The 23,306-nt window shown below is 46.5% G+C and overlaps 1 protein-coding gene across 1 annotated transcript in view; it reads right to left on the bottom strand.

Annotated features, from left to right (window-relative positions):
* WDR62 (WD repeat domain 62) overlaps window positions 1-23,082 on the bottom strand; it is a 44,831-nt gene extending 21,749 nt beyond the window's left edge. Inside the window, exons 1-10 of the mRNA XM_044256394.1 lie at window positions 22,846-23,082; window positions 20,092-20,183; window positions 19,147-19,209; window positions 16,296-16,353; window positions 15,889-16,059; window positions 15,028-15,165; window positions 14,403-14,585; window positions 12,679-12,839; window positions 11,271-11,460; window positions 1,599-1,736 (exon numbers count right to left, since the gene is read on the bottom strand). Of these exons, the coding sequence (XP_044112329.1) occupies window positions 1,599-1,736; window positions 11,271-11,460; window positions 12,679-12,839; window positions 14,403-14,585; window positions 15,028-15,165; window positions 15,889-16,059; window positions 16,296-16,353; window positions 19,147-19,209; window positions 20,092-20,183; window positions 22,846-23,022 (1,371 nt within the window). The 5' untranslated portion in view covers window positions 23,023-23,082. The remainder of the gene's footprint in view (window positions 1-1,598; window positions 1,737-11,270; window positions 11,461-12,678; window positions 12,840-14,402; window positions 14,586-15,027; window positions 15,166-15,888; window positions 16,060-16,295; window positions 16,354-19,146; window positions 19,210-20,091; window positions 20,184-22,845) is intronic.
* Window positions 23,083-23,306: the final 224 nt, after the last annotated feature.

The following is a 23,306-nucleotide window of genomic DNA, read 5'->3' as shown; positions in this document are numbered from 1 at the left end:
ATATCGGAGGGTAAAGACAAGGGCTACTCCAAAGGGGCAGAGTGGAGAGCTGAAGGCTCTTGGGTCTCTAAGGGCCTCCTGCAGCTGCCAAGACAGCTTGGACTGGTTATCACCAGACTATTTTTATGGGTCAAAAAACCAAACTTTCACCTCTTATTTTGGGTTTTCTGTTGTATGCAGCCAAATATAACATGTATATCACAGGTGTGGAAGAGAAGATGGCAGTACTGGGTTGGGGAGGTATGGGGGGTAAAGGGGCACCTGCTATACTCACCCTGCATTAAGGGCCTTTTTTGTTCCAACCACACTGACTGCTCAGGTTTTCCAACTCACCGAACTCCTTCCTACCTAGGGCCTTTGCACAGGCTATTCTTTTGGCATAGGACACTCTCCCCTCCCCTCTTTACTCATCCCAGTCTTCCATACCTCAGCTCTGTTTTCTCTTCCTCTAGGAAGCTGCCCCTGACACCACAAATAAAATCAGATGATACTGTTATATATCCTACCAGCACTTCGCAATTTTCTTTCATGGTGCTTATCATGCTTATGACTCTATCATAGGGGTGCCAGCGTGGCTCAGTGGGTTAAGAGTCCAATTCTTGATTTCAGCTCAGGTCATGATCTTAGGGTTTTGAGTCTGTCCCTGCACTGGGCTCCACACTCATCCCCTCTCCCCACTCACTCTCTCTCTCAAATAAATACATAAATCTTTAAAAAAAAAATGATGATTTATGGGGCACCTGGGTGGTCCAGTCGGTTAAGCGTCTGCCTTCAGCTCAGGTCATGATCCTGGGGACCCAGGGTCCCAGGATGGAGCCCTGTGTCGGGCTCTCTGCTCAGCAGAGAGTCAGTTTCTCCTTCTGCCCCGCCCCTGCCTGTTCTTTTTCTCTCTCTCTCTCTCTCTCTCCCCCAAATAAATAAATAAAATCTTTAAAATGATTATATCATAATTTGTACGGTTATTGGTTCATTGTCTACCTCCCCCTGCTGGAGTGTGGGAGCCACAAGAGCAGGAGGAGGGTCTCTCGGGCATTGGTGTGTCTCCAGCAGGCAGCACAGCACCTAGCAGTGATCTTACTAAGCATCTGCAGATGAAATGAATGCATGATTCACATCTTAACTCTTTGGAGAAGCTCCCTCACTGGCTTAGCAATAGCAACCATTTCTTCGGCAAAGTGTTTTCTCCCTACCCTCCCATCGGGGCTCCCTTTGGGGCCTGCCCGCACCCTCACCCAAGACCTCACAGTGCGCCAGACCAGGGAAGCCTCTCCCTGGTTTGGTCCATCAGGTGCTCTTCCAGGGAGCTCTGACTCAAGACTCAAGACCTGGGGAATAATTTCTTTTGAATATGTCAGTTTGCCTGGAATAGCTCTGCTGACACACCCAGAGATCAGGAGCTGACTGGCAGAGAGAAGCAGGGAGGACAGACCATGCTACCTCAGAGAGAAACAAGAAAGAGGAAGACACAGAGTGCTTCGTGGCTCCTGCCCCCACTGAAGCTTAATACCAAGGTCCACAAGACTCTCTCTGCCCCTATATCCTATATTAAAGTAGGTCTCTGTTCCTTCTAATATATGGTTCACAATTAAGCCACTCACGTTACTGAAGATGTTTTTCTGCCAGTGAGAGTCAGGGCTGCTATCCATGTTCCAAAAGCGGATGGTGTTGTCTGAGGAACAAGTAAGAAAAGATCCTGATGGCAGACAAGCTCTCTGGTCTTCAAACTCGGGATACACCTACAGTTCCCAGAGAATAAGGCAAAGGGCAATTCATTACAACCATTTCAATGACAGCACTGTGATACTCTATTACATTTTGGTGAAAAAAATTATGTTGCAGATAAATAGGCATAATGCAATGGCTTCTAAAAATAAACAGGAAAAAAGGACACTAAAAGCTACTATATATTGTCCATGCACCATCTTCAGCCCAGGTCGTGAAACATCCCCAAACATAAATTTCTAAGGCAAATGTTTCAGCTCAGTCAAAAATCACTAAGCACCAAAGGAAACAAGGTACCTTGAGCAAAAAAGCAGCAGAAACAACAGTCCAGCTTCAGACGTTGGAATTATCAGACAGAATATAAAACAACCCTGTTTAATATGTTTAAAGCAATAGAAGAACTTTGACAAAAGTAAAAGTAGGCAACCATAAGGTATAAAGAATAACCAAGCAATGCTCAAAAAGAATAAATTTAACTATTTCTAGAAACAAAATGCATCTCAGAGAGTCAAAGAGATAATTTATAAAGGGATTTCAAAATACAGAATACTGGGTTCTGAGAAGATGATAATAGCAGGAGCATAGATTTTTAATCTAAAATCCCCACATAGGGGTGCCTGAGTGGCTGAATTGGTTAAGCATCCAAGGACTCTTGGTTTTGGCTTAGATCGTAATCTCAGGATCGTGGGGTCAAGACCTGCCTCAGGCTCTGCGCTCAGTGCTGAGTCTGCTTGAAGACTCTCTCTCTGGTCCTCTCTCCACTTGTACACACCTGTGTGCTCTCTCTCTCTCTAAATGAATAAAATCTTTTTTTAAAAGATTTTATTTATTTATTTGACAGACAGAGATCACAAGCAGGCGGAGAGGCAGGCAGAGACAGAGAGAGAGGAAGGGAAGCAGGCTCCCCACTGAGCAGAAAGCCTGACACGGGGCTGGATCCCAGCACCCTGGGATCACGACCTGAAGCGAAGGCAGAGGCTTTAACCCACTGAGCCACCCAGGCACCCCTAAACGAATGAAATCTTAAACAAACAAACAAACCCATACAAAAATGAACAACCAGATAACAAAACCCAAATCCCATGAGCACCACTTACAGCAAAACGAGGGGATGAGATATTCTCTTAACTCCCAAAATACAAGCAGGTAGATACAAACTACCTCCAGTCATAAGATCTAGATATCATTAACATGTATATGAGAGAAAGTAGAGGGAGGCAATGAGGCACCTCAGAGACCCAACAAAGGATAACCCGGAAGTAGCCAACAGGTAGTCATGGGAAGGGACAATGGGCCAAACTGAACAGCAGTTCAAATTGGGAGGGTTTCATCCCCACCAACAGGGGTTGAGGGCAAGGTTTGGCAGCTGGGTCTGAGGAACCTGGAGCACTGAAGGCCCAGTGAACTCTCACAACCAACCAGCCAGGGCTCTCGTCCAGGGCAAAGCCCTACCCTGAGGGGAAACTACTGGGAGTAGAAACAAAACTGATCAGGATAGAGACAGGAGAGCCAGAGTAAAGGGGAAGCTTAGAAAAAAGGAGGAGCACATAACAAGGAAATATCAGAAAGCAAGCGCCAAACATTTTTTTTTTAACAGTATAAAAATCATAAAAGATGGAATTCTTTCTTGGGAAGTTAGAAAACCTGGTCTGAACTACAGCAACGTCTGTTTTTCTTTTTCTTTTCTTTCCTTTTTTTCTTTTTTTTTAGATTTTTATTTATTTATTTGACAGACAGAGATCACAAGTGGGAAGAGAGGCAGGCAGAGAGAGAGGAAGGGAAGCAGGCTCCCCGCTGAGCAGAGAGCCTGATGCAGGGCTCCATCCCATGACTCGGGGATCATGACCTGAGTCGAAGGCAGAGGCTTTAACCAACCAACCAAGGGGAGCCACCCAGGCGCCCCTTATTTTTCTTTTTTAAGGACTCTCTATATCCAAGATGGGCCTCAAACTCACAAGCCCCAGATCAAGATTCTCGTGCCAGGTGCCCCTGTGAACTGCCCTGTGAATTTCTAAAAATTCAGAAAAGCTAATATTACATAAAAATGAAAACAAAAAAAAAGGACAATACTCAAGTTCCAAACAAAGTTACCCTTTAAAATAAGAGGAAAAGAAAGCACACAAGAAACCTATTTCTACAAAACAAATCAAAACTGTAACTTTTTTTTTTCCAAGATTTTTATTTATTTATTTGACAGACAGAGATCACAAGTAGGCAGAGAGGCAGGCAGAGAGAGAGAGAGAGAGAGAGGAGGAAGCAGGATCCCTACTGAGCAGAGAGCCCAATGTGGGGCTCGATCCCAGGACCCTGGGATCATGACCTGAGCTGAAGACAGAGGCTTTAGCCCACTGAGCCACCCAGGCACCCCACAAAAACTGTAACTATTTCAAAATAAGCTAAAAGACATTAAGAAAGTGATGAGATATGAAAAGCAACCTAAATTGCAATTAGAAAACTCAGAAATAAAATGACAGAATTCTAAGAGTTAGAAATAAATGAGAAATCATTAAAATTAAAAGCCAAATGAGAAGGAATCCAAAAGTGAATAAACACAAAATGTAATTCATGAAGAAATACATAAAAGGGGGGAAATTATTAAAAATCAAAGAGAAATTGGGGCACCTGGGTGGCTCAATGGATTAGGCTTCTGTCTTCGGCTCAGATCATGATTTCAGGGTCCTGGGATCGAGCCCTTCATCAGGCTCTCTGCTCAGCAGGGAGCCTGCTTCCCCCTGTCTCTCTGCCTGCCTCCCTGCCTACCTGTGATCTCTGTCTGTCGAATAAATAAATAAATCTTTGAAAAAAAAATCAAAGAGAAATGAAAGAAACTAAAAGGATTTGAGAAAAAGTGACAATATTGGAGCTAGGCAAATAAGATCCAACATAAAGATAATAGAAATTTCTGAAGAAAACCAAATCAAGGGAACAGAAAAAAATACTAAAATGTATACTGCAGCAATATGTCTACCTAAAAAAAACCAATACCAAGACACACTCTAGAGTAAGATTACTAGACTTAAAAGTAAAAGAAATCTTTTGGGCTTCTAGGGAAACACAGCAAGTGACTTAAAAGAAAAACCACCAGACATTTCAATAACTATAAGAAAATAAAACAACATATTTAATATAGACAGGAAGAAAATATGAGCCAAGCATTTTCTATCCAGCAGGGGTGACTTTCAAGTATGAAGGGCAAATATAAGCTCACCCAATGCAAAAACTCAGAAAACATTGTCCCATGAACTGCTCCTGTTAAATCTTCTAAAGAATGAGCTCTGAACAACAAAAACAACTAGAGATATCAACAGATGTCTATATAAAAGGATGCAGTTACTTGCAGAACAAAGAGTAAATGTGTGTCAAGTGACATTGCTGAAAATGGCATAGCAGAGAACTCCAAAAAATCTATCTTTCCACCAAAGCAATCTTAAGCTGGAAAAAACTTTCAGAATCAACCTTTTAAAAAAAAAAATCATCTTTTAAAATTTTGTTTATTTATTTGACAGAGATCACAAGTAGGCAGAGAGGCAGGCAGAGAGAGGAAGGAAAGCAGGCTCCCTGCTGAGCAGGGGGCCCGATGCGGGGCTCGATCCCAGGACCCTGGGATCACGACCTGAGCCGAAGGCAGAGGCTTTAACCCACTGAGCCACCCAGGCACCCCCAACTCAATATATTTTAAAAGACTGTTATCATACAATCTTCTCCAACCACAATTAGAATGATATTACAGGGACACCTGGGTGGCTCAGTTGGTTGGACGACTGCCTTCGGCTCAGGTCATGATCCTGGAGTCCCGGGATCGAGTCTCGCATCGGGCTCCCAGCTCCATGGGGAGTCTGCTTCTCTCTCTGACCTTCTCCTCGCTCATGCTCTCTCTCACTGTCTCTCTCAAATAAATAAATAAAATCTTTAAAAAAAAGAATGAAATTACAAATAACAAGGAAATTTTGAGAATTAACAAATACATGAATATTAAATCATACACTCTTAAACAATCAATAGGTCAAGGAAGAAATTAAGAAGAAATTAGAAAATACTCTGAGACAAATGAAAATGAAAACACAATATACCAAAATTATGGCATGCCGCAAAAGCAATGCTCAGAGGGAAATTTATGGCTGTAAATGCCTACATTAAAAAAGAAGGTTGAGGTGCTTGGGTGGCTCAGTTTGTCAAGTGTCTAGCTTTAGCTCAGGTCATGATCCCAAGGTGCTGGGATCATGCTTCCTGGTCAGCAAGGAGTCTGCTTCTCTCTCTGCCCCTTCTTGTGCTTGTGCGCGCTCTCTCTCTCTCTCTCTCTCCCCCCACAAAATTAAAAAAAAAAAAAAAGATCTTAGGAGTGCTTGTGTGGCTCAGTTGGTTAAGGGTCCAACTCTAGGATTTGGCTCAGGTTGTGATCTTGGGGTCATGGATAGGGCCCCACGGTGAGCTCTGCAATCAGCTCTGCAATCAGTCTATTTAGGATTCTCTCTCCCTCTACCCACCACCTCCCCCACCACACAAACCTCTCTCAAAATAAAAATAACAAACCTAAAAAAAAAAATCTCAAATCAATAAAGTCTCACCAAAGGAACTAGAAGAACAAAAGCAATTAAACCAAAAGCTGGCAGGAAGAAGAAAATAAAGATTACAATGGAGAAAAAGTCTTTTTTCCCTCCCCAGAAATGGAAAAGATGATTCTAAAATTCATATGGAATTGTAAGGGACCCCAAACAGTCAAACAAATATTGGTAAAGAAGAACAAAGTTGGGACTCCTGGGTGGCTCAGTTGGTTAAGCAGCTGCCTTTGGCTCAGGTCATGATCCCAGCGTCCTGGGATCGAGTCCCACTTCGGGCTCCTTGCTCTGCAGGGAGCCTGCTTTTCCCTCTGCCTCTGCCTGCCTCTCTGTCTGCCTGTGCTCGCTCTCTCTCCCTCTCTCTGACAAATAAATAAATAAAATCTTTTTAAAAAAAAAAAAAAAAAAAAAAGAAGAACAAAGTTGTTGGAAACATATTTCCTCATTTCAAAACTTACTACAAGCTACAATAATTTAAAAAAATATACTCCTGGCATAAAGATAGACCTACATCAGTGGAATATAATTGAGAATACAAAATAAACCCATATATCTATGGTCAATTGCTTTTCAACCAGTGTGCCAAGATTATCCAATGGGGAAAGAATAGTCTGTTCAATAAATGGTGCTTGAACTATATATCCATATGCAAAATAATGATGTTGGACCTCTGCTTCAAGGATGCACAAAAATTATCTCAAAAGAGATCAAAGACCTAATTGAAAGAGCTAAAACATTAAAACTTTTTAAGTAGGTTCCATACCTAGTGTGGAGCCCAACACAGGGCCTGAACTCATGACCCTGAGATCAAGACTTGTGCTAAGATCAAGAGTTGGACACACTTAAATGACTGAGCCACCCAGGTACCCCTAAAATAATAAAACTTTTAAAAGTCTTAAAAGAAAAAGAAATCTTCATGATCATGGATTTGGCAATTGTTTGTTAGCTATGACAGATAACTCAGACTTCATCAAAATTAAAATCCTTTGGGGGCACCTGGGTGGCTCAGCGGGTTAAAGCCTCTGTCTTCGGCTCAGGTCATGATCCCAGGGTCCTGGGATTGAGCCTTGCATTGGGCTCTCTGCTCAGCAAGGAGCCTGCTTCCCTTCCTCTCTCTCTGCCTCTCTGCCTACCTGTGATCTCTGTCAAATAAATAAATAAAAATTTAAAAAAAATTAAAATCCTTTGTACATCAAAGGATACCATCAAAAAAGTGAAAAGTTGGGGCGCCTGGGTGGCTCAGTGGGTTGAGCCTCTGCCTTCGGCTCAGGTCATGGTCTCAGGGTCCTGGGATCGAGCCTTACATCTGGCTCTCTGCTCAGTGGGGAGCCTGATTCCCCTTCTCTCTCTGTCTGCCTCTCTGCCTACTTGTGATCTCTCTCTCTGTGTCAAATAAATAAATAAAATCTTTAAAAAAAAAAAGTGAAAAGATAACAGAGAATGAGAGAAAATATCTGCAAAACACATATCTAATGAGGGTCTGGTATCCAGAATATATAAAGAATCTTATAATTCAACAGCAAAAATACAAACAACCTAAGTAAAAAACAGGCAAAAAATTTGAAAATCTATTTCTCCAAGGCTATACAAATTAGCAACTGGTACATGAAAAAATGCTCAACAACACCATTAACAATTAGGAAAATGCAAGTCAAAACCACAACATAGTATCTCTTCACAAACACTAAGATCGCTATAATTTAAAAGCAAAAAACAAAAAACTAATGTTGGTAAGGATGCAGAGAAACTGGAATCTTCATACATCACTTCTGGGAATGTAAAATGGTGAGGAGCCCCTGGCTGGCTCAGTTGGAAGTTTGCAACTCTTGATCTCACGGTTGTGAGTTCAAGGCACACGTGAAGTTGCTTTTAAAAAAAAAAAAGGAGGAGGAATCTAAAAATGGTGCAGCCATGGAAAAGTTTAGTGGTTCCTCAAAAGGCTACACGGAATTACCATTATGACCCAGCAGTTCTGCTCATGGGTATAGACCCAAAAGCACTGAAAGCAGATAATCAAACAAAGCTTGTACATGAATGTCCAGAGCAGCACTATTCATAATAGCCAAAAGGTAGAAACAACACAAATGTCCATCAAGGGATGAACAGATGAATAAAATGTGGTATATCCACACAATGGAATATTATTCAACCTTAAAAAGGAATGAAGCTCTGAAACATGTTATAACATGGATAAACCTTGAAAACATACAAAACGAAAGAAGCCAGACACAAAGTCCACATATTCTATTATTCCATTTGTATGAAATATTCAGAACAAGCAAATCCATAGCGATAGAAAGCAGATTAGGGCTGGGAGAGTGGGAAGAGGGAGTGATTGCTTAACAGGTACAGTGTTTCCTTTTGGGGTGATGGAAATGTTCCAGAACTAGATAGTAGGGATGGTTGCACAACATCATGAATGTACTAAATGCCACTGAACTGTACATTTTAACATGATTTAGGGGCACCTGGGTGGCTCAGTCAGTTAAGTGTCTGACTCTTGATTTGGGCTCAGGTCATGATCTCAGGGTGGTGAGATCAAGCCCTGAGTTGGGCTCTGCACTGAGCTTGGAGTCTGCTTAAGATTCTCTCTTTCCCGGGGCACTTGGGTGGCTCAGTGGGTTAAGCCTCTGCCTTCAGCTCAGGTCATGATCCCGGGGTCCTGGGATCGAGCCCCGCATCGGGCTCTTTGCTCAGCAGGAAGCCTGCTTTCCCCTCTCTCTCTGCCTGTCTCTCTGCCTACTTGTGATCTCTCTCTCTCTCTCTGTCAAATAAAATCTTTAAAAAAAAAAAAAAAAAAAAAAGATTCTCTCTTTCCCTCTCCCTCTGCCCCTTTTCCTCAACCTGTGCATGCATGGATGCGTGCACACGCTTTCTTTCTCTCAAAAAAAAAATTAAATGGTTTAAATGGCGAATTTTATGCTATGTGTACTTCACCATAATACATATGTACACTTACACCCCCCTAAAAAAATGGGGTCATAAAGGAGACAATATGGTATATAATAGCTACATGATCAGATCACATAGATATATTTTTTAAAAATGGGGGAGAATGGAGAGAACATATGCAAAAAAATTGTTTTAACTCTTTTCAAAATTGAGTAATTGCCATTCTTAGACTGTTGTAGCTATAGTGTGGGAATAAGTAAATGATTAACGGGGATATTCTAATTCCATCATCCCCCATGTCTTTAGCATTTTGGAAGCATCAATCCAATACCTATGAGCACCCCCAGCATTCAAGACTGTGAATTTGAAATACCAAGTCAAACTGAAAACAAAACACAGGGCTTCTTTAAGAAATGGTTGATTCTAGGTCTGGGATAAGAAATGTACAAGATGAGGCTGGAACATCTTGTCATCTCAAATAGCAAGGTAGTTCCCAAAGAAAGACTGTTGGGGTCATGTCCAAAGGACTCAGGAGCCAACTAGAAGAGGCTACCACTGGTCAAAGATGGGACAATTTGAGCATCAATAATGTTAATAATTGTAATGGATTAAAATATATTCCAATATATTTACATATATGAGTATATAATGATATTAAATAAAAACAACTAGTTACCTTTAGAGAACAGGGAACCAATTCATTATCTTGAAAACTGGTAAATAAAGGGAAAGAATCAAGCATTTATCCTGCCTTTCCTATATGAAGTGTACCACTGGGTGACCAAATGGTAGATGAGGGGAAGTGTTTCTTCATATAAGTAGTCCAACTAATAAAAAGAAATGATAGAATTAGAATATCACCATATTGCAACCCCCAAGGAGTAAATGGATCTAGGCATTGAGCAATCAACAGCTGCTAACAATAATCAATAAATTGTACATTCCTTCGTGTGGATTTCTAGATCTCGGTTATTTTAAACAAATATGAAGGATAGAGAGGTAGGACATTAGGAGTTGCAGAAGAAGAGGAAGAACGGGATAGAGGCAATTTTTAAATCTGTCCTGGCTATTCTTTCCAGAACTGATGAAAAGATGCACCCACAGATATTTCTGTTGAGGAAACAGATATATACAAATAACAGGCAGATGCAAGGAAATGAACTAGAAGAACATAATAAATAACAAAGGTGAGGGTTTGTGGGGTGGGGAGGTGATCAAGATAGACTTTAGCTTTGTAATATTTCACTTTTTTTTCCAAGGAGAGTATTTTATATATCAAATTTTAAAGTTCTTTAAAAAACATTCTTGTTGAGTGAGAAAAGTACTGTCGGCAGAAACGTCAGATCCGTGAAGGCAGACGGGATTCAAGCAGTCGCAGGCAAAGGGCTGAATGATGCTCATTCAAAAGGATCAAGTTATTGCTCCCCCTTCTGACTTGGGCCACTGAAAACAACTTCTCCAGGACAAATGCTCCAACAGCAGAAAGAAATTTTCAGGGGCGGGGGGAGGTAGAATACAATTATTTCCCTACCAGTTGTCTTATTTGCAGGGAAAACTTAGAACAGCTTTAGAGAATGAAAACACCCCAAAGACTCACTCCCAGAAAACTTCAGCACTTGAAAAAGCACTAAGCTACACAAATGGCCCTCCACAGTGCGTTCCCCGAGGTCCACAGGCTCCTGCCGACCTTCTCCCGCATGGCTGTCTGCCTCTGCCCCTCGCCTTCTGCAGGTCTCTGCTTGAATGTCATGTCCTCAGACAGGTCTTCCCCGATCAGTCTCCTCTCTAGAATAGCACCCTTGGTCCCTTTTCCTTACACGGTTTTCTTTGTCTTTGGAGAGGTAGTGCCGCTTGGCTATTTACCGATGACATGTGAGTTTACTTTCCTGCCCAGATGTGAGCTCCAGCAGGGCAGGACCATTGTCAGTTTCCTTCCCAGCTGTGTCCCCAGCACCTCGAACAGCATCTGGTATCAATCTGGGGGCCATGGCTATCTTGTGAAGGAAGGGCTGAATGGGTCCCCCAAACTGCAGAAGCTTTCCCCAGCTAAGCTCCGGATGGGAGCTGAGCAGGGGCAGAGGTCCGAAAAGAGGGGCTCACCTCCACGTTCCAGACGTAGGAGCTGTGGAAGAGCTCTGACCACATCTTGCCTACTTTGTTGATATCTTTGACATCCCAGACGTAGATGCTGTGGTCCTTATACACGCAAGACAGCCACTGATGGATGGGGTCGAAGGTCAGTGCCACTGTATCTGGGTAGACTGCTTCTGCCTTCCTGCGGAAGAGGAAGCTAACAAGACCACAGGGGTCATCAGTCACCATCAATGTCAGTGTGAGTAGTGACACTCCGAGCTGCCTCTTCCCTGGCAATGTCATCTCTTATGTTAATTGGAGTGGTTCATCTCCTTTCCAACTCTACGTCTCTCTCCTCCCTCCCTGCTTCCTTTGCTTTTGCTTCTAGTACAGAGTTTGTAAACTGGAAGCTTCTGCCTGGCCCCTGAGAACATCTGAATTTTCACCTCCGCTCATTTTGTCCACCCTCTCTCACTCACCTCTCTCTGAGCAGGGAAGGATAATGGGCACGTACCTTAGTTCTCTCTCATTAGCCCTACCAACACATGACCAAATATCCCTATGCTGGGGGGCTGGGGAGCTGTTCCCTGGCCTGGGGCCTCCCTGCAAAGGCTACAGTTTACTGAGCTCTTATTATGGGTCGATCTGACAGCTTTAGCTACACTGAGTTCCCAGTCTCCAGGAAAGGTCAGTACTAAAGTTCACAGATGAGGAAATGAAAGCACACACAGCAAAGGTGGCAGAGCTGGGCGGCCTGGCCACGTGACACAACACTGTGGGTCACTTGGAAAAGAGGCAGCCTCAGCACCCCCTGGTTAGGTAGCCACTCCCCCCCCCAACAGCCTTACAACAAAGATACACCACAGCTCAGCCCTTCCACCTGCTCTCAACATGGCAGCCAGAGGGATCTAATGCTTATGGCTGACCATACAACTAACTCCAATGCCTGAAATTTCCGGGGGCCGCCCACTGACCTCAGAAGAAGACTATAAGTTTCCCCTGCCAGCCTCCATCAATGTTCAGACTTGTCTCCTAACATCCTCCCTTGGGACCCTAGGCTCCGGCCATACAGCCCCTGGCTGTTCCTGCCACATGCTAAACCCAGGGCCTTTTGCCCTTCGGTCTTTACACTTGCTCTCAGGACCCACCTCCCCACATAGCTGGCTCCTCCTCACCAGAGACTTCCTCTGGCTCCCAGTCCACACAGCCCCACCCCAGGCACTTTCCTTCCTGGTTTATGTCACTGAAGCACTTAGGACTCTCTGAAATGACCTTGTTTGTATAATTGTTTAGCATCAAGCTCCCTCACCAGACCACAGACTTCATGGTGGCAGAGATTTTGCTGCCTTGTTCTGGCTCTATCCTTCCAGCCCAGGGCTGGCTGGGCGGGTACATGAAGCTGGAAGCCCCACCCCCACCCTCTGCCAGGCAGTACCTGGGCTCCAGGCCCTGAGCCACGTCCACCCCCAGGTAATGTGGTTTGGGCAGGTTCGTGACATATTGCAGGTTGTGGGCCTGGAAGATGCGGACGATCCCATCTGTGCAGCCGCAGAAGATGAGCTCCTGGCTGACACAGAGGCAGGAGGATAAGGAAACCTGTGGAGGCAAAGGGGACCCAAGTGGACGTGGTGCTCCATGTGGCCTAGTGCAGAGACATAGGGACTAAGAGAGCAGGCACCAGCCTCCAGAGAAGCCTTAGAGTTCCCTGGGCCTAAGAAGTCCATTTCAGCAAATTTTAAACTTTTGGAATCAGGATATGGCTGTCACTACTGAAGGAAATGTGCCAGCAGGCAGAGGCACAAATGGCTACAGAACTGTCATCGGTGTCTACAGAGGAACTCAGCTGTGCATGGGGGATCATCTGTGCAGCAGGCTGGGATTTCAGAGAGGGAGCCTGCAGCTCCAGGGTGGGATCGGACGCTTACAGTTTATTCTCTATTGTTTAAAAACAATTTCATGGAGCTTAGACTTCAGAGCAACAGAAAAATGAGACCGTTTACAGGAAAGACTCTTGGGTGATCTAACCTACCAGATGGAAGGGGCAGCAAGGGCCAGACCCGTGGATGCAGATTGGAAGAGCTTTTCCAGATCGAGAGGGACTTAATTTATAAGTCATTAAGCATGACAACTGCTGTTGAGCAGTTGAGCATAAGACAACTGCTCAGGGGCTAACCATCCATCTGTCAAAAGCTTTGGACTCGCTTAAACAGCTGAATTTCTAGAAAGAGAATTCAAATGAGGGGGAAAAAATGATGTTTAACCAGCTAGGAAAAACAGATGAAACTCTGAATTCTTCTAGAATTCTAGAAGCCTGACACTGTGCTTTTAGCCCTAAAGTTGAGCTCTGGAGGGGAGCCTCAAGAGCAGGGGTAGGAAAAGGAGGGAAAATCATGATGTTCCTGCCATCCAGTTTCAGAACAAGAAAACGGTTTGGATTCAAACCCTCAGATCCTGAAGAAAAGTGGTTCTGTAATTTACAGCTATATCATCCTTTAATGTAAAAGGTTATGTATTTTTTTTTTTAAAGATTTTATTTATTTGTCAGAGAGAGAGGGGGAGAGACAGCGAGCACAGGCAGACAGAATGGCAGGCAGAGGCAGAGGGAGGAGCAGGCTCCCTGCCAAGCAAGGAGCCCGATGGGGGACTCGATCCCAGGACGCTGGGATCATGACCTGAGCGGAAGGCAGCTGCTTAACCAACTGAGCCACCCAGGCGTCCCAAAGGTTATGTATTTTTAATGCAACTCTTTTTTGACTAAAAAATGAAGTCAGTAATACCTTAGGTTAGAGAAAAAAAAAAAGATGTAGTCCTCCCACCAGCCAAAAGTGCTCATCAAACAGTGATGGGAGAACAACTGTAACTTTGAGCCCATCACAGGGTACCGGGCACCATGCTGCGTGCCTTCTATATTTTACTTCATGGGACTCCCTGATCAAGTCTGTGGGATGGACAGCAGGATTTCCATTTTACAGATGAGGAAACTGATGCTTGGAGAGGGAGAGTCACTCACCCAGAGTCTCAGGAGCAGAACCTCTGAGGAATCAAACCCAGACCTAGTGGGATCAACTACGAGGCAGGGATATTACTGAGTGTCCCTGGAGACACGTGTCCTGGGAAGAATGTTTTCCCCACTGACGGCAGGGAGGGAGGGCGGGGTACCTTCAGGTTGATCCACTTCTCCAGCACCCTCTTCTCGTTGAACTGGCAAAGGAGGCCTGAGTAGGACACACAGAAGGTACTGCCTGCCATCCGGCCCCGGCCACAAGCCACGCCACAGAAGATGTTGTTGTGCAGCTCACCCAGGATCCCTGAGCGCCCCACGAGGGGCACAGTGCCTGTCACCTGGAGGCACAGCAGGGCACAGGAAGACACTGTCCACATGGCCTAGATCCCAGCAAGGTCGCAATGGGACTCTCCTGACCAGCGACTATGACACATACCTAAACAAAAGACTCTAAGACATTCCTCCAAATGGAGAAGGGAAGAGAAAAACAGAACACACACTTCCAGGCAGAGACTCTGGGAGACAGCAGTCCAGGAAAGAGGTCTAGCCCCAGGGTCAGTGCTGGGGGTCGGGGGTAGTGGGGTGAGAGGGTGGGAGGGGGGTGGATTTCCCAGCAGGGCCTGACAGCACCTAAAGAGCGGGCCCGGAAGCAGAAGCTGAACCAGAGGCCAGACAACCTTTGAGGTTATCACCTTCAAATCTCAAATAGAAACAGGAGTCCACACTGCCCCTAATGGTTACTTCCCAGGCCTGGCTAAGGGAGCAGGGGCAGAAACCTACCTTTGCTTCTGTGGAGACTTCCAAGAACCAGAACCTCACGTGCCGGTTCCCTACAGTGACAAAATAGCTGCTGTCCTCTGAGAAGGAGAGGGCGATGACCCTGCATGATACCTTGTTGGAAGCCACCACAATGTCCTTCTGGAAAAATCAATGCAGACAAGTTCATGCTAGCACCCGTCCATTGGACCATTTGTGCCTTTGCCCTCAGTCCTGCATCTCCTTAACCTCTCCTGCTCCAAGTCAGTTTTCTTTGGGCCCTCCAGTGACAGAGGAGACTTGAGGCTTGGAAAGTTTCCATGTGTAAGCTCCAGAGCTCTCCCCAAGAGTCCAAGCTCTACAGTTCACACATGGCTGAGCCTTCACAGCATGAAATCATCTCGAAAGTCCTATGTGGAAGGTGATTCTCCCCACCTCTGCCAGGCTCAGAGAGGTGGTGTTATGTGCTTAAGGTCACACAGCAGGTAATGAACAGAGCCAGGATTTGGTACCCACATCTGCTACCTCCAAGTCCTCCCCTAGCTGTTTCAAAGTGCAGCCTTCCAGCACACAACAGTTCACTGAATTTTCACAACTCAATGAGATACATGCCAGCATATCCATCTTACAGGTGAAGAAAGAGACTTACAGAGAAGTCAAGTCACTTGCTCAAGGTCATAGCTGGTTGATATGAAAATAATTCCACTAGTTGAGAGCTTGTCATATGCCTTATAGTAAGTGGCTAGAACAGGGATCAGCATTCAGTATGTGCTCAATAAATATTTTCTGAATAAATGAACACTTCACCAAATTCTCTCATTTAGTTTGCTCAGTGCCTAAGCCTCAGGGTGCTCTGGCTGCCCACACACCCACCAGTTGTCTCACCTTCCAGTCCCAGACGTTGAGTACCATGTCGTGCTGGTAGCCCATGGATACAATGTGCTTCATATTGGGGGAGAAGGCCACACAGGCCACGCCGTACTTGTGGCCCAGCATCTCTGCCACCTGACTCTTCTCATCCACATCCCAGATGCGCACAGCAGGCCTGTGCCCGTTCTGGGGAAGGTGGGGCCGTGACTGCTGATAGGTTCTGCACCAGGCGGGGGCTAGAAGGGCTATGAGGGCTGAAACTGGCATTGCCCCAGGATGTATCCAAAAGCTGCCTCCCCCATCTGCCACGGTGCTTTCGGGCCTAGGTATAAACTATTCTAGGGACGTCCCAGGCCTCCTGAGGGGTAGAAAGAATGGCCCCAAGATCCCTCCCCAACCACTCAATCACCATCACAACTCACCTCCCCCGTCACTATGTACTTCCCATCAGGGGAGAAGGCCAGAGCACTCAGAGACTTCCTGGGGGTAAGGAAAGGGGCTGGTCACTGGTTCCAAGGCGGGTAGGCAGTCAGACCCCTGTCTGGTTGTGCTCACAGAACTCTGCCCACTCTCTGCCTTCAAGCCTTAAGAGGAGAGGCAAGTGCCAGCCACTCCCATGGAGCCAGCGCTGCCTGTGTGCCCAGAAGGGCACACCGTGCGTCCCTTGCATTCTCTGCTGCCAGAAGCGGGTCAGTGGTCCAGGGAAATGGGGGTAAAAGCAAAGGTCCCAAACCCAGACAGGACGGTCACTGGACAGGGACCTTCCTTTCCTCTCCCTCAGGAGTGGTGGGGCTCCCTAAGACCCTACCCACCCTGTAACCCTGAGAAATTCAGGTGCAGGAAATGGTAGCAATCTAGCCTAACTCTGGGGGTAGGGCTGAAGTCCTGGCAGTACACGAGACAGTCTGCAGCATGTGCTTCACTGTTAATCATGCAAGGTGTTCTGGAAAACCCATGAGCAATCAGCATGTTTCTCTCTGGCCTATGCAAGGACTGAACGACCAGACTAGTTTACACACTTTTTGGGTAGCAAGTTTCGTGGTTTCCAGACCACACTGTTTTCTTTTCCCCTTCCTCTTCTATCTGTGTTCCTTAATAGTCTGGTAACTGTCCCCCACATGTGAGTTACTTTGTGTGTAAATAATAAGTAAATGCTGAGTTTTGATGACCTCACAGAACACTTATCATTATCATCGCTTCAACTCTGGAGGCTTCTCATTGATCCCACAGCGGAAGACGAGGCAAGCTGCCCATCCGATGGCCACCTGCCCCTCCTTCCTCACCGATAGAATCGGAGTTTTAAAGGAAGGCTGCATCCCCAGCACGAGTGCATCTCCTCACCTCTCTTGCAGCTACACAGATACAGCTACACAATTTCTTCTGGCCAACCACAGGTACACTGAAATGCTCTGTGCCATTTCCTGAAAAGCTTCTCCAAGGGAACTCTTTGCCCTCATCCCCACTCATTCCTCTTCTGAATCAAGGACACAACAGCCAGAACTCTATCTTGGACCATGAGGCAGCCTCAAGAACAGGAGTCTCACAGAAGGCACAACAGAACAGACAGGCAGGCAGATGGGGGTTCCTGATACTTGCAGACACACCGGCCACCTGGGTGCCCACCTCCAGACTTCACTCGTGCAAGAAAGGTGCGCCCTTGCATTTGAAGCCATGCTTTCTATGGGGTTGTGTTGTCTGCAGCCACCCCTGATCTGTCACCTGCCTTGAACTTGTGCCCGGCTCTCTGCAAATGCTATATGGGTATCATGGCCCTCATTCCTCAAGCTATATGGGTATCATGGCCCTCATTCCTCAAGCGCACTCTGGGAAGTGAGGACTCTCAGCCAGTTTGGAGATGAGAAGACCTCTACATGGGGGAGTCCTCCCGACCTAATCCGACTGGGCAGAGCCCTGGCTGCGCATAGGAATTCCCTGCAGAGCCTTTGAAAAACATCAAAGCCACGCTAGGGCTCGTGAATGAAAGTTTGGTGAGGAACAGGGTAATATCTGCTGTTTGAGAGACGCTCCCCATGAGATACTCACTAATCACCAGAGGGAAAGAGGCTTCACAGGGGGAAAGTCTGGCAGATACCACCTTCACCAAGGGCCCAAGTGAACACCAAAAGAGATCACCATCTAGCTTCCTTCTGATACAGAACCTCAGTCTATGAGGAAACATCAGATAAGCCCAAAGGCTGGGGCATTCTACAAAAATACCTGGCCTGTAATCCTCAAGTGTCAAGGTCATCAAAGTCAAGAACAGATGAAGAAACTGCTTCAGACTAAAAAAGCCTGAAGAGACAACTAAATGCAACATTTGATCCTGGACAGAACCCTTTTGCTATAAAGAACATTCTTGGGAAAAAAACAAAACAACATTCTTGGAATAAATGCTAAAATCTGAAAAAGGCTTAGATGGTACTGATGTACCAATTTCAATTTCCTGCCTTTGCTGATCATACTGTGGTTTTGAAGGACAATGCTCCCCCCAGCTCAGAAACACCCTCTGAAAGAGTTAGCAGTATAAGGACATCATGTTGGCAGCTTACTCTCGAATGGTTCAAAAAAAAAAATTACCATGTATATAGACCAAGAATGGTAAAGCAAATGTGGTAAAAGGTTAACATTTGGGAAAAATGGGTGAAAGGTATACAGGCATTCTTTCTACTGTTCTTTAAAGACTAAAATTATTTCAATATAAAAAGTTAAAAAATTACCAATACCCAGAAGTGGCTTCTGTCTCTGCCTCATCTCCCCCTCACTCACTCCTTCATTCCAGGCACAGGACCACCCAGCTGCTCCTCAAAACACCCCAAGATTCTTAACCATGGCCGGGCCTTTGTGCTTGCTGCCCCCTCTACCTGGAACACGCTCCCCACACTTTCACAGGATCACCCCGTTATTTCTCTCAGGTCTCAGCCTCCAGGAGGCCCAACCTGGGCCTGCTGGTATGGTTCCCATCTCCCCCACCGTTCTCCATCTGCACACCTGCCCTAACACATCCTCGTTCTTTCCTCCACAGCAATGGTCAGGGTTGGCTAGTAATTTGCCCACTGGTGTGGTGTCTCCCCTGCTGAGATGTCAGCTCTGCAAGAGCTGAAACTCTCTCTGTCCTCAGCACCTGGAACGCTACCTCCCACAAAGCAGCAGAATGTAGCAGAATGTAAGGGAATGAGTTAGTCGCCCACCCACGAGCTTCCAAGCAATGTGGGGAAGTGGGTAGGTGCCAGGACCCCGGACCCAACCCCACCCAATGCCCAGGGCCCAGCCTACCTGGCAGTGTTAAAAATGTGCTGCTGCTTGTTCTCCTTAGGATTCAAAATCACTACCACACAGCTGGGGAGAAAGAGGGAAATGTGCCTTAACTAAAGGAAGTGCTAGGGTCCAGGGACAATTCCATTCCCAGCAGAAAAGCCCACACATAAATAAGGCTCCCTCTGAACAGAAGAGGCTCTCATCCCCCTCCACATATCTATGCTGAGAATTCTAGGGCGCTGCATGTTATTAATGATATATTCGGAAACAGAAACCAACACTTTCTCTGTGGTAACTATTCTGTCAGACCCTGGGCTGGTAAAGAGTTATGTGCTCAATCTCTATAAATCCTCACAACTGCCAGGGGAAGTTGGACATCTTAGTCCTCTTTCAGAGATGAGGAAACCTGAGGCCCAGAGAGGGAAAATCCTTTGTCCCGGGCCACCCAGCAGGTCAGGGACAGAGTGGGGATATGAATCCACATACTGTCAGATTCAAGAGCCCACCCCTGGACTGCATCCCATAGACTGAATAACAGGTACAGTTCCTTAGGAATGACTACACGTCTGGCCTACCCTATAGGCATGGAGGGGTCCCTTCAGTACCTAGAACAGGGCCAGGCTAGATCAGTATTTGTGGAATGAACAGTTAGGAGGATATCTTTCAGTCCTCTCTACTACCCAAGAGGAGGATGTCACTAGGTCTGTTTTGCGGATGAAAAAGGAGGTGCTCACAGAAAAGCACGTGGTGGTGGTGGGACACAAATCCAGGTTGCTGACCCCACAGCTTGGGTCTTTCCCAGAATTGCTGCCACCTCCCAATAAGGCTTTCATCGTGCTCACGACATGCCAGGTACCGCTCTAGACACCGATGGGACCACGGGATCCTCTCCACAGCCCTCAGGGGTGGGCAGCTTATCTTCAGTCTACAGATGGCAAAGCCAAAGCCCACCCATGCACTCACCCTGCTAGGTAGGCCACGTGGCCAGTGCTGGGATCACAGGTTAGGCCACTGCTGTTCTGGGCTGTGATGCCAAGTACCTTCTCAAGTGACACCTGTGGGAAAAAAGTCCAAGTCAGGACGACCTGTCCCAGAAGGTCCTTCATGGCACCAGAGCCTCAGTCACCCATTTAGTCCCTGTGACCTCCAACACTAACTGAGCTTCTACAGTCATGCTACCAGCAGCTAACATTTGTTCTTCTCAACATGTCTCTGAAGGACACAGAATGGTGAGGAAGACAGACAAAATCCCTGCCCTCCTGGAACTCACATTCTTGTGGTGATGGGATGGAGGACATAAAAAACAGAACAAATATGTAAAATAGATGTCAGGTGATGATAGGAGCAAAGAGAAAAATAAAGCAGGGAAGGAGAGAAGGCCTCACTGAAAAGATGACCTTTGAGTAAGTTCCTAAGAATTTTTTTTTTTAAAGATTTTATTTATTTATTTGACAGAAATCACAAGTAGGCGGAGAGGCAGGCAGAGAGAGAGAGAGAGAGAGAGCAGGAAGCAGGCTCCCCGCTGAGCAGAGAGCCCGATGCGGGGCTCGATCCCAGAACTCTGGGATCATGACCTGAGTCAAAGGCAGAGGCTTTAACCCGCTGAGCCACCCAGGCGCCCCAGTTCCTAAGAATTTTATATGGATGAAAGATTTGAAACTCCACAACAACCCAAAGAAGAAGGCACAATTTCCACAGATGAGGTCACTGAGACTCAAAATCCCACACCTGTGGAGTGGCAAAGTTGGGCTAAAACCCAGCTAGTCTCTGGCTCCAAAGTCAGTATCCCGGGCCCTGTAGGAGAGACAGCAGGGAACAAGAATGGATTAACAACTGAGCCACTCAGGTGCCCAGTTTGCCTGGTTGGGCTGCAAACCCAGCTAGTCTCTGGAATGAGATGCCATTGGGCAACTGGGTGGCTCAGTCAGTTAAGCATCTACCTTCAGCTCAGGTCATGATCCCAGGGTCATGGGATGGAGTCCCACATCGGGCTTCCTGTTTAGTAGAGACTGCTCTTCCCTCTCCCTCTGCCTGCTGCTCTGCCTACTTGTGCTCTCTGTCTCTACGTCAAACAAATAAATAGCCTTAGGGGAGAAAAAAGAGTAGACAGCATCTGTTCCCTCAACAAATTCACAGTATAGAGGTTCAACAAGGAAAGAAACAAGAGTCACATTTAAAATTCAAAAACTCTTTTTTTTTTAAAGATTTTTATTTATTTATTTGATAGAGAGAGATCACAAGTAGGCAGAGTGGCAGGCAGAGGGAGAGGGAGAAGCAGGCTCCACTTTGAGCAGACAGGGCTCGATCCCAGGACCCCACAGCCCCCCGCTCATGCTCTCTCTCTCTCTCAAAATAAATAAATAAATAAAATCTTAAGAAAAAAGAACATAATTAAGGTTTAAGCCCAGGCAATCTGGGTCCAGAAGCTGCTTAACCCTATTGCTTACGGCTTCTCTATTGCTATTCCTCTATTGCAATTCCCTATTGCTATTCCTCTATTTTATACACAGTTTAGAGCTCATGAGGCACTTTCAGGAACATACAAGATACAGGATGCTAGGTAAAAGACTAAAGTAGGTGTCTGTCTTAGGCTGGGGTTCAAGAAGGCCTTTCCGGGTAGGGATGAGTCTTGAGGGATGAGAAGCCAGCCATGTGGACTGCTGCAAAAAACCAAGAGGACTTGGCAAATGCTTAGGAAGTGGAAAAGAGCTTTTAGCCTCAGGAAAACAGAAAGCAGGCTAGGGTGACTGAATGTTGATAAAAGGGAAGACAGTGGAGGTAGGGCCAGAGAGATGGGAAGGGGTCACGTGCACAGGCCTTGCAGCCAGTATCGGGTGATATAATCATAGTGCAGCAGAAATCCTTGTGGCAGGAACAAGATCCACCAGCATCTACCATGTTTCCATCCTCTACCTGGTCTCTGCCAAGCAGGTCATAGTCACAATTTCATTTCTGCTCCCTGCAACTCCATGGTATGGTTACTGTTGCTTCTATTTTATAAAAACAGACTTTGTAGGTCAGAAAGTTGGAGAACAATTTTTTAAATCGCTTCTGTGCTAATGGCATTCATTCTACCTACTTTAAAATCTTCTTTGTTTCTCTAAGGAGTTAGGGAACTGTTCTGAACGCCACCCCCCCACCCCCGCCACACCGCAACAGGGAGCCGCTGGTGAGATTTTGCAATTACTCACATGGGTCTCCATAATTTGAGGTGGCAATGTGTAATAAAAATTCCACACTGGAAAAGGAAAAGGAAAGAGAAGGCAGGTGGGGAGAGAAGATGGAGTCAGCTGAGCGACAGACGAGGAAGGTAGGTAGGTATCTGGGCTAAACAATGGTAGGGACACCAAAGATCCAGCGAAGGGCGAAGTCAACAAAAATGGAAGGGCCCAGAGAGACATCTAAAGGTGACTGAAGGGATATGCAGGAAGGAGGGAGTAGATGGTGATTAGAACTAAAATAAACTCCTGGGGAAGGGAGAAACGGGCTAGGAAGGGTGGCAGCACCTGGGAGAGTCGGAGACCGGAGAGTAGGAGGAGACGGGAGAGTGGGAGGAGCCCTGGCTAATGGGGCGGGACCTAGGAGACGACCCGGGTAGGAGAGGAGCCGGAGGGGACGAGCGGAGGGCTGATAGGGCGGGGCCAACGATCTAAGGGCGGGATCAGTGGAGGCTCCTGGACCCTGGAACTGGGGTGGGCAGAACAAATAGCTCCTCACCCGACTCTGCACCGTGTCCTCCGGCGCCGCCGAGAGTCGTGTCCGCCGCCGGAGACAGAGCGGCGGAGCGGGGGGTGGAGAGCACTGGCCCCTCCTCATCGGAACTCCGACCGCCACGGATGGCAGCTTCTCGACTGCATCGTTCCGCGCGTAGCCTCCGGGCCCCAAGGCCGCCATCGTCTTACCGGAGCCGGGCGACCGTTACGCTCTTCAACCCCTCAACCGCCGCCACCACCGCCGCCGCCTCCACGACCCACTAGAAGAGCAAACGGCCGCGGGAAAGCCGGCGCCGCCGCCCATTGGACGCGGCAGGCCCGGGTCTGGCCAATGTCAGGGCGGCCGGGCGGCGGTTTTGGCCAATGAGGGCTGAGAGGTGGAGCAAAGTATTTGGCAGGGTGGAGCCGTAGCTAGTTTACAAGATGCCTGATCAAGAGAAGTCGCGTTTTTTATGTGGTGTTTTC

The sequence above is a fragment of the Neovison vison genome, chromosome 7 (genome assembly GCF_020171115.1).
Source record: "Neovison vison isolate M4711 chromosome 7, ASM_NN_V1, whole genome shotgun sequence".
Lineage (NCBI taxonomy): Eukaryota > Metazoa > Chordata > Mammalia > Carnivora > Mustelidae > Neogale > Neogale vison.
Note: the sequence above shows the minus strand (reverse complement) of the source record. Positions and strands in the feature narration are given on the sequence as shown.